The sequence below is a fragment of the Oryx dammah genome, unplaced genomic scaffold, assembly GCF_014754425.2.
Source record: "Oryx dammah isolate SB20612 unplaced genomic scaffold, SCBI_Odam_1.1 HiC_scaffold_27, whole genome shotgun sequence".
NCBI lineage: Eukaryota > Metazoa > Chordata > Mammalia > Artiodactyla > Bovidae > Oryx > Oryx dammah.
In genome coordinates, this window is record NW_024070211.1 from 125,273,672 (window position 1) to 125,285,851 (window position 12,180).

The 12,180-nt window shown below is 34.4% G+C and overlaps 1 protein-coding gene across 1 annotated transcript in view; it reads left to right on the forward strand.

Moving 5' to 3' along the window:
- Positions 1-12,180, forward strand: part of FSIP2 (fibrous sheath interacting protein 2) — a 138,260-nt gene that overhangs the window by 15,652 nt on the left and 110,428 nt on the right. The window contains exon 7 of the mRNA XM_040227942.1: positions 1,994-2,104. Coding sequence (XP_040083876.1) covers positions 1,994-2,104 — 111 coding nt within the window. The remainder of the gene's footprint in view (positions 1-1,993; positions 2,105-12,180) is intronic.

A 12,180-nucleotide genomic window follows, 5' to 3' on the forward strand; every position in this document is an offset into this window, starting at 1 on the left:
AGGCAGCTTAATATTCATTGGAAGGGTGGATGCTGAAGCTGAAACCCCAATACTTTGGCCACCTGATGCAAAGAACTGATTCATTGAAAGAGACCTTGATGCTGGACAAGAAGGGTACAACAGACGATAAGACATCATCAACTCAATAGACATGAGTTTGAGCAAGTTTCAGGAGTTGGTGATGGACAGGGAAGCCTGTCATGCTGCAGTCCATTTGGTCACAAAAGTTGGACTCAACTGAGCGACTAAACTGACTGAACTGCTTCTTGGCAGGAAAGCTGTGACAAACCTAGACAGTGTGTTAAAAAGCAAAAACATCCCTTTGCTAACAAAGGTCCATATAGTTAAGGCTATGGCCTTTCCAGTGGTCAGGTACAGTTGTGAGAGCTGGACAATAAAGAAGGGAGAATGCTGAGGAATTAATGCTTTCAAACTCTGGTGCTAGAGGTGACTCTTGAGAGTCCCTTGGACAGGAAGGAAATAAACCAATCAATTTTAAAGGAAATCAACCCTAAATATTCATTAGAATGATTGATGCTGAAGCTCCAATACCTTGGCCACCTAATTTGAACAGCTGACTCATTGGAAAACACTCTGATGCTGAGAAATATTGTTGGCAAAAGAAGAAGGTGACAGGGGATGAGATGGTTTATGGAATCACCAATACAATACATGATCATGGGCAAGCTCTGGGAGATGGTGAAGGACAGGGAAGCCTAACATGCTGCAGTCTATGGGATCGTGAAGAGTCAGACATGACTTGGCTACTGAACAAAAACAGCAAACAGAAATGATGTTAGACAAAAAGCAAATTTGAACACTTTTCTTATTCAACTTCAAAACGGGTCGTAAAGCAGTGGAGACAACTCACAACATCAACGATGCATTTGGCCGAGGAGCTGCTAATGAACCTGTAGTGCAGTGGCTGTTCCAGTTTTGCAAAGGAAATGAGAGGCCGGCCTTCGAAAGCTGACACCAACCAATTGAGATCATTGAAGCTGATCTTCCATCGAAGCTGATCTTGGAAGAACTACCTGAGAAGTTGCCAAAGAACTGAACTTTGTCTATTCTATGGTCATTCAGCTTTTGAAGCAAATTGGAAAGGTGAAAAAGCTTGTTAAGTGGATACCTAGTGTGCTGACTGCAAATTAAAAAATCGTTGAAGTGTCATCTTATTCTACCCAACAATGAACCATTTCTTAATCAAATTGTGATGTGTGGTGAAAAGTCGATTTTATGTGACAACTGGCAATGAGATGACCAGCTCAGTTGTCAGACCAAGAAAAAGCTCCAAAATACTTCCTAAAGCAAACTTGCACCAATAAAATGTCATGGTCACTATTTGGTCATCTGCTATCAGCTTAACCCACTATAGCTTTCTGAATCCCCATCAAAACCATTATATCTGAGAAGTATGCTCAGCAGATCAGTGAGATGCATGGAAAGCTGCAATGCCTGCAGCTGGCACTGGTCATGAAAATGTATCCACTTCTTGACAATGCCCAACCACACATCATACAACTAGTACTTCAAAAGTTGAATGAATTGGGCTTTGAAGCTTTGCCTCATCTGCCATATTCAACTGACCTCTCACCAACTGTCTACCAGTTCTTCAGGCATCATGACAACTTTTTGTTTGGAAAGCACTTCCACAACCATCAGGAAGCAGAAAATGCTTTCCAAGAGTTCAGTGAATCTCAAAGCATGAAGCACAGATTTTTATGCTACAGGAGTAATCAAACTTATTTCTCAGTGGCAAAATGTGTTGATTATAACAGTACCTATTTTGATTAATAAAGATGTGGTTAAGCCTATTTTTAATGGTTTAAAATTCACAGAACTACAATTACTTTTTCACCAAACTAATACTTATGCTTGGTCTGATTTCTGTTAGGCTCTTGACTTGTTCTAAATAACTTGCTTTTTGGTAGTGAACAAAATACAGAGGTTAATTGTGTACACATACTGAATATGGTAACATGGTACTCTTTAGGAATGGAAGACAAAAGAGATGTTACTTCTGACAAGGATTGGAGAAGATGTTAAAAGAGAAGCTAGGATAGAGGAACAACGGCGTAAACACAGAGAAGAGACTGACAAGAAGGTAGGGTGAGATTTAACCTCTGCTTGGGGCTGATTGAGGATGTGCTTTTGATAGTTTTCATTTTTGAATGTAGTTCACTTTGTGAGATGGCAATAGAACAGTTACCCCAAATGATTTGTATTATACAAAGTGAAAGTTATAAAATTTTTATTGTATTTTGGTTGTATTATATTGTGGCTGTAATATAAAAAGTACTTCTCTATTATTTGATAAAACTACTTTTGACTTTATCTCACACCATAAACTACACTTGTAATTCCTATAGAAAAAATATATATAACTGATTGTCTTTATTAGAATTAGAATTTTGAAGCAAGTTCTCAGTTTTTCCCCTCCAGTTAATCTTCTCAGAATACTTGTTTTGAACTTTAAATAATATGTAATGTTTTATGATTTACAGTCTAAATCAATATAAAGAGAAATAAAATTCATTTGTAATTCCATCACCACCATATTTATTTATTGGTATGCATCCTCACACAACTGTATTCTTACACATTGTATAATACTTCTATGAATGTTTATATATTTGAATGAATACATATACTCATGTTATTATTCCTTACAGATTATTTTGTAGATTGCTTTTTTAATAACAAAACAACATTGACAACTCTATGTCAATAAATGTTATCTAAAATAATCTAAATTATTATTGTAGGTAATTTCTTGTTGACAAACGTATGTAAGTGTAAGATCTACATAGTTTGGTTATACTGGTATATACTGCTATAAAATTTTTTAAATATTGAAATTGAAATATATTAATCTTTTAGTTTATCATTGTGTTGTTGCTGTTTAGTTGCTAAGTCATGTCTGACTCTTTCGCGACCCCTAGGGAAGCCCTCTAGACTTATTACATGTACATTTTTGTATTGTTAGTGACTTGTTGTTCATATGGCAATCTCAGCTTACTTGAATTTACTATAATTATTATTGTCTAATATTTAATTTTTCATACCTTTTTTATTGGAATGCAGTGCAGGAGACCTGAGTTTGATCCCTAGGTTGGGAAAATCCCCTGGAGGAGAGTGTGGCAGTTCACTCCAGTATTCTTGCCTGGAGAATCTCCATGGACAGAACAGCCTGGAGGGCTACAGTCCATGAGGTCACAGAGTCAGGCATGACTGAACGAGTAAGCCTAGCACATAGTTGATTTAGGTTCAGGTGTACAGAAAAGTGATTCAGTTATAGATGTATTCATTCAATTTTAGATTCTTTTCTCATGTAGGTTATAACAGAATACTGAGTAGAGTTTACTGTACTATATAGTAGGTCCTTGTTGGTTATCTATCATATATATAGTAGTGTTTTCTGTGTGTTATCACAAGCTTCTGATTTATTCCTCTACCCCCTCACATTTCCTCTTTTGTAATCATAAGTTTGCTTTCCATATCTGTAAGTCTGTTTCTGTTTTGTGAATAAGTTCATTTTTTTTATTGTATTCTATATATGAGTGATATCATATAATATTTGTCTTTTCTATCTGGCTTAGTATGATAATCTCTATCCAGGTGATCTATGTTGCTACAAATGACATTATTTCATTTTTCATGGCTGAGTATTTTTCTGTTGTATATATGTACCACATCTTCTTTATCCATTCATCTATCAGTGGACATTTAAATTGCTTCCATGTTTTGGCTATTGTGGATAATGCTGCAGTGAACACTGGAGTGTGTGTATCCTTTTGGATTATAGTTTTCTCTGGATACATGGCCAGGAGGGGGGTTATTAGGTCATATATAGTAGTTCTATCTTTAGTTTTTTAAGGAATCTCCATATTATTCTGCACTAATGATCAGAGAAATGCAAATCAAAACCACAATGTGGTATCACCTCATACTGGTCAAAATGGTCAAAATCAAAAAGTCTACAAACAAACAATGCTGGAGAAGGTGTGGAGAAAAAAAGGGAACCCTTCTACACTGTTATGGCAATGTAATGGTACAACCGCTATGGAGAATAGTATGGAGATTCCTTAAAAAACTAAAAATAGAACTACTATCTTTTCATATGCTTTTTGGCCATCTGTATGCCTTTGGAGACATGTCTGTTTAGATCTTCTGCTTATTTTTGATGGGACTGTGTGTTTTTATGACTGAGCTGAAGGGATTGTTTGTAAATTTTGGAGACTAATTCCTTTTGTCTCTCATTTGCAAATATATTCCCCCTTTTTGTTTATGGTTTCTTTTGCTGTGCAGAAGCTTTTAAGTTTAATTAGGTCCTTTTTCTTTTTTCCTTTTTCTTTTCATTACTCTAGGAGGTAGATCAAAAAAAAGATATAGTTGTGATTTATGTCAAAGAGTGTTCTGGCTATATTTTCCTCTTAAGGTCTTATAACATCTGGCCTTACATTTAGGCCTTTGATCCATTTTGAGTTTATTTTTGTGTATGGTATTAGTGAATATTCTTTCTTTTGGGTGTAGCAACAGAATGTGCCAGGTTTCTTCTAAATTTTCACCTGATGACATTTACTGTGTCTCCATTAACTTTAGTCTCAATCAAATTCTGACACTGGGCATGCCCATTAAACATGACCACTGATGGTAGGCATGGTAATACCACAGGCTGCTTGAAGCATCTTAATGGAAGAGCAGTTTAAATTGTTGGTATTTCCAGTGCAGCTATTCTAAATTGGCTTTTTGAATTCCAGTGCCACTATTTCAAATTGTCTTTTTGAATTATGTTTTAATATAAAAGCTTTTCAATTCATTTTAATGTGTTTCTTAGTATAATCTATATTCTTTTCTTTTAGATTTGACATTACCTGCATTTTTACTCAAATTATTTGTTGCAGAGTTCTCAAAAACTTTTAAGATAAGAGATTTATCTTAGCTTCTTTGTCAAAAATGAGTTTCATTAGTCTAACTTTACTCCTTTTTTCTGTTTTTTGACCTGTTTGTCTTATCTTGATTATACATTTAATAATTCTTTAAATCAGTAATTTTATTTTTCCAAGTTTGTTTTTCTGTTTCAGAGTTGTTTTGGTTAATCTATATTTACATTTATGTTTCTATATATATTTTAAAACCATGTTGTCAATGTTTGCCAGGAAATTTTGCTGAGATTTTGATGGGAATTGTATTGACTGTATAGGTCATTTTAGGCAGAATTCATCTCTTGATTATACTGGATCTTCCAACTCATGGACCAAATACCTCTATTTGTTATGTCTTCTTAATTTTTCTTATCATATACTTATATAATTTGAAGCTTTTACACATCTTTTGCTAGATTTATTCCTATATATTTCATAATTTAATGTACTGTAGTTTGTATTTTAAATTCCAATTATTTTATGTTGGGATATAGGAAATCAATTTTTAATATTCATCTTATATCTTATATGGATAAAAACACTTACTAGCTCTGGTGGTTTTATTGTAGGTGCCAACTGATGTTCTACATAAATGATCATGGTGCTACAAATGATCTTGGTGCTCATTAAACATGGATGATTTTTTAGTTCCTTTTCTTGCCTGATTGCATTGGCTAGAACCTCCAGTATAATGTTTAATATATGTGATTATAATGAACATTATTGTCAAATATTTATTTTGTCCTGTCTTGCCTCTCTACAGAGCTATTAGACTGCTTGACATTGCACCAGACCTTAATGATGTTTTTCATCTTGTATTTTAATTGAAATATAGTCAGTGTACAGTATTACACTGTACAATGTTAGCTTCAGGTATATTATATAATGATTTTACACATCCATACATTATAAAATGATCACCACAATAAGTCTAGTAAACTTTGTTATACAAGCTGATTTATATTATTGACTGTATTCCAGATGCTGTATATTTTATCCCTTTAATTCATTAGATAACTTGAAATTTGTACCTCTTAATACCCTACATCTGCTTCCCACCAAATTCCTTTCTGGAAACCACCTGTTTCTTGTCTTTATCTGAATTTGTTAGTTTTATTTTTTAGGTTCTACATTTGCTATTATGTCGCCTTTGTCTTGCTGTGAATAATTTCATTTAGCAGAATATTTTAGATTGTCCATGTTGTCACAAATGGTAAGGTTGAATATTTTTAATGGCTAAATAATATTCCATTGTGTGTGACCACATTTTAGTTATCCATTTGACTATGGATGAACACTTAGGTTGCTTCCTTTTCTTGATTACTGTTAATACTACTGCAGTGAACACTTGAGTGCCTGCATCTTTTGTATTAATGTCTGTATTTCCTTTGATTGAATATCCAGAAGTGAAATTGCTGGGTCATTTTTAATTTTTTAAGGATTTTACATACTGTTTTCTGTAGTGGCTTCTACCAGCTTATAATTTATAATCCAGACAACAGTGCCTTGAGGGTTCCCTTTCCTCCTCATCCTTCAGTTTAGTTCAGTTCACTCGCTCAGTCATGTCTGACTCTGTGCAACCCCATGGAATGCAGCATGCCAGGCCTCCCTGTCCATCACCAACTCTGGAAGTCTACCCAAACTCATGTCCATTGAGTTGGTGATGCCATCCAACCATGTTATCCTCTGTCGTCCCCTTCTCCTCCTCCCTTCAATCTTTCCCAGCATCAGGGTCTTTTCCAATGAGTCAGCTCTTCGCATCAGGTGGCCAAAATATTGGAATTCCAGCTTCAACATCAGTCCTTCCAATGAATACTTAGGACTGATCTCCTTTAGGATGGACTAGTTAGATCTCCTTCCAGTCCAAGGGACTCTCAAGAGTCTTCTCCAACACCACAGTTCAAAAGCATCAATTCTTTGGCACACAGCTTTTTTTATAATCCAACTCTCATATCCATACATGACTACTGGAAAAACCATAGCCTTGACCAGATGAACCTTTGTTGACCAAGTAATGTCTCTGCTTTTAATATGCTGTCTAGGTTGGTCATTGCTTTTCTTCCAAGGAGTAAGTGTCTTTTAATTTCCTGGCTGCAATCACCATCTGCAGTGATTTTGGAGCTCAGAAAAATAAAGTCATACACTGTTTCCACTGTTTCCCCATCTGTTTGCCATGAAGTGATGGAACTGGATGCCATGATCTTGGTTTTATGAATGTTGAGTTTTAAGCCAAGTTTTTCACTGTCCACATCTTTACCATTCGTTATTAGTTGTGTTTTTAATGATAGCCATTCTGGCAGAGGTGTGGTGGTACTGATTGTGGTTTTGATTTGCATTTTCCTGAAAATTCGAGATGTTGAGCATCTTTTCATGTATTTTTTGGCCATCAGTATGTTTTTTAGAAAAATGTCCATTCAAGTCATCTGCCCATTTTTGGTTGGGTTGTTTGTTTGTTTGTTTGTTTTTGATAAGTTATATGATTCCATTTTGTATTTTGGATACAAACTTTTATTGGGTATATCATTTACAAATATCTTCTCCCATTCAGTAAACTGCCTTTTTGTTTTGCCAAGAATCTACATGTCCAAAAAAGTTTTAGTTTCTTGCACTCTCATTTGTTTATTTATTTATTTATTTTTGCCTAAACAGCCAGATCAGACTAGTAATAATATGCTAAAATTTATGTCAAAGATCATAATACCTGTTTTCTCTAGGAATTTTTTGGTTTGGAATCTTAAATATTTAAATTCTTAATCCATTTTGAATTTGTTTTTGTATATGGTATGAGAAAGCAAATCAGTTTTTTTCTTTTCCCTTTAGCTGTCCAGTTTTCCCAACACCATTTATTGAAGAAGCTATCTTTTTCCTATTGTATATTTATGCATCCTTTGTTGTATATTAATTGACCATATAAGTGCAGGTTTATTTCTGGGCTCTCTCTTCTATTGTAGTGATATATGTGTCTGCTTTTGTGCACCTCCATACTGTTTTGATTACTGTAGCTTTGTCGTATAGTTTGAAATCAGGGATTATGATTTTAAACATCTTTCTCAAGATTATTTTGAGAAAAGACTATCATCGATCTCAAAAACTTTTATGTTTCATATCATTCCATTCTAGCCAGCCAGTCATCTGTTCATATCACTTAATCAACAATTATTTATTGAGTCTTTACTATGTTCCAGTTCAAAGAATGTTCCAAGATTACAGGAGAAATTTAAAAGTACTGTTTGGGACTTCACTTCAATAGAGAAACACAATGTAACAATGTTTTTGAAAATAAGAAATAAGGCCAAGTATCAGGACAGTAAATATAAATGTTTTCAGTTCCCCTCTGAAAAGTTGAAGACTTTCAGATTCAATGAACAAGAACATCCAGAGCATCATGATTTGAAGAAATAAAACTCTAGAAACAACAAAGGGTGGTCAGTTCATACTGCTGAGCAGTAAATAAATAAAGCAATAACTGTGAATAAACTACAGCTATAGTCAACAACATGGATAAATTTCTCAAAGTATGGAGAGAAATAAGTCAGATTTAAGATTCATACACAATGATTTGATTTCTGTAAAGTTGGAGAAGGGGGACAATAGACGTGGATGTTAAAAATGAGCATAGTAATTACTTTTGAAGAGGAGGGAGGGAGTAGTGATTTAGAGAGGGCATCGGAGGATTTCTGAGTGCTGGGAATAGTCTTTCCTGAATACCATTACATCTGTGCCCACTTTGTGATAATTCACTGAGTTGTATGTGTTAATATATTGCAGATATTTCTGCATATACCTTAAAATTCAATAAAATGTTAAGAAACAAACAAACAAAAAAAAACTTCTATATTTCATACCAATTTTAGAATTATTTGTTCTAGTTCTGTAAATGCCATTGGTATTTTAATAGGGTTTACATTGAATCTGTACATTGCCTTGGGAAATATGGTCATTTTAACAGTATTAATTCTTCCAATTTGTGAGCATGGTCTATCTTTCCAATTTTTTGTGTTGTTTTAAATTTATTTCATTAATGTCTTACAGTTTGTGATTTTAAGTCTTTTATCTCATTTGTTAGAGTTATTCCTAGGTAATGCATTCTTTTCGATGCAATTGTAAATGAGATTGACCCTTAATTTCTCTTTCTGTTAGTTCATTGTTGGTTTTTAGAAACATGACTTGTGATTATTAATTTTGTATCCTGAAATCTTACTGAATTCACTTATTAGTTCTAATAAATGTGGGGGCATCTTTAGGGTTTTCTCTATATAATATCATGTCATCTGCAAACAGTTTTACATCTTCTTTTCCAAGTTGGATACAGTTTATTTCTTTACTTGTCTGACTGTTATGGCTAGGAACTCCAGTGTTCAGTTACTAAGTTATGTCTGACTCTTTGCTCTCTCCTGAACTGTAGCTCACCAGGCTCCTCTGTCCTCCACTATCTCCTGGAGTTTGCTCTAATTCATGTCCCTTGAGTCAGTGATGCTATCATCCTCTGTTGCCCCCTTCTCCATTTGCTTTCTGTCTATACAGCCTCAGGGTCTTTTCCAGTGAGTAAGTTCTTTTCATCAAGTGGCCAAAGTATTGAAACTTCAGCATCAGTCCTTCCAATGAATATTCAGGGTTGATTTCCTTTAGGATTGATTGTTTTGATCTCCATGCTGTCCAAGGGACTCTCAAGAGTCTTCTGTGAACATCATCACAGTTTAAAAGCATTAAATTGTACTCAGCCTTCTTTATGGTACAACTCTCATGTCTGTACATAACTACTGGAAAAGCCATAGCTTTGACTATATGGACTTTTGTCAGCAAGTGATACCTCTGCCTTTTGAATACTTGTCTAGATTTGCCATAGCCTTTCTTCCAAGGAGCGTACGTCTTAATCTCATGATTGCATTCACCATCTTCAATAATTTTAGAGCCCAAGAAAAGAAAATCTGTCACTGCTTCCACTTTTTCCCCTTCTATTTGCCATGAAGTGATGGGACCAGATGCCATGTTCTTTGTTTTTTGAATGCTGAGTTTCAAGCCAGCTCACTCACCTCTTTCACCTTTATTAAGAGGCTCTTTAGTTCATCTTCACTTTCTGCCATTAAAATGGTATCATCTTCATATCTGAGGTTGTTGATATTTCTTCCAGCAGTCTTGATTCTAGCTTGTGATTCATCCAGTCTAGTGTTTTGTGTGATGTACTCTGCATTTAAGTTAAATAAGCAAGGTGACAGTATACAGTCTTGTCAAACTCCTTTCCCAATTTGGAACCAGTCAATTCTTCCATGTCCATTCTAACTGGTGCTTCTTGACCTGCATTTAACTTTCTCAGGAGACAGGTAAGGTGGTCTGGTACTCTCATATCTATAAGAATTTTCCAGTTTGTTGTGATCCAGATAGTCAAAGGTTTTAGTGTAGTAAACGAAGCAGAAATAGATTTTTTTTTTTTAAATTCCCTTGCTTTCTCCGTGATCCAACAAATGTTGGCACTTTTATCTCTGGCTTCTCTGCCTCTTCAAAACGACTTCCAATACTGTATTCAATAGAAGTAGTGGGATGGGGCATCCTTGTCTTATTCCTTATCTTAGAGGAAATGCTTTCAGCTTTTCACCATTAACTATGTTGTTGCCTGTAGGTTTATCACATATGACCTTTATTATGTTGGGGTATGCTTCCCCTGTCACCTACTTTGTGGAGAGATTTTTTTTTCCCTTTTTAATTTATTTTTTTATTAAGGGATGAATGCTTTACAGAATTGTGTTGATTTCTGTCAAACATCAATATGAGTAAGCCATAGGAGGGTGTTTATCATAAATAGATATTGAACTTTGTCAACACCTTTTTCTACATTGATTGAGATAATTGTATGATTTCTATTTTTCACACTGTTAATATGTATCATATTGATTTCTTTGCAGGTACTGAAACACTTCTCAGACAAATCCCACTTGATCATGGTGTGTGATCCTTATAAAGTATCGTCAAATTCTGACTTCTAATATTTTGAGGATATTTACATCTGTGTCCGCCATTGATAATGACCTGTAATTTCCTTTTGTGAGTGGTGTTTTTGTCTTGTTTCAGGGTGATGCTGGTCTCCTAGAATGAGTTTGGGAGACCCTTCCTTCCTCTTTGATATTTTTGAATTGTTTGAGAGGGATAGGTAGTAAGTCTTCTTTAAATATTGGTAGTATTCATCAGTAAAGACTTCTGGTCCTGTTGATTAAATTTCATTACTTTGGCAATTTCTTTTTTCACCTTTTATCTTCTTCTCAATTCAGTCTTGGGAGATTATACATTTCTAGGAATGTATGTTTCTTCTAGCTTGTATATTTTATTGGGATATAATTGTTCATCATAATCTTTTATGATCTTTTGTATTTTTATGGTGTTGATTATAACTTCTTTTTCACTTCTGATTTTATTTGGGCCCTCTCTTTCTTGATGAGCCTGGCTAAAGATTTTTCAATTTTGTTTATCTTTTCAAAGAATCAGATCTTATTTTCATTGATATTTTCCAACTTTTTTTTTAGTCTTTGTTCCATTTATTCTGCTCTGATCTGTATGACTTCTTTCCTTCTACTAATTCTGAGTTTGTTTGTTCTTTTTCTAGTTCATTTGGGTATAGATTAGGTGGTTTATTTGAGAATTTTGTTCCCTGATGTAAGCTTCTATTGCTGTAAACTTCCCTCTTAGAACTTCTTTTAAGTTCCCTCTTAGAAAAGTTGCTTCTCATATATTTTGGATCATTGTGTTTCCATTTTCCTTTGTCTCCAGATATTTTTAGTTTGATTTCTTCAGTGACCCATTGGTTGTTTAGTTACATATTGTCTAGCCTCCACATTCACATATTTTTGTCTTTTTACAATTTTCTTTCCTTGTAGTGATGTTATTGTGATAGGAAGAAATGCTTGATATGATTTCAGTCATCTTAAATTTACCTAGAGTTGTTTTCTGGCCTAAGATATGATTGATCTGTCCTGGACAATGTCACATGTGTACTGGAATGTGTATTCTGTTGCTTTTTGATGGGATATCCACCATTTAATTTGTTGTTTAAGGCTAGTGTTTCTGTATTGATCTTCTGTCTAGATGATCTATCAGTTAATGAAAGTGAAGTTGTTACTGTTCCCTACTGTTATTGTGTTACTGTCAATTTCTCCCTTTATCTTTGTTAGTATTTGCTTTGTGTATTTAGGTGCTCCTATGTTGGGTACATAGGTATTTCCAATTGTTATATCTTCCTAGATCAATCCTTTCTTCATTATGTAAT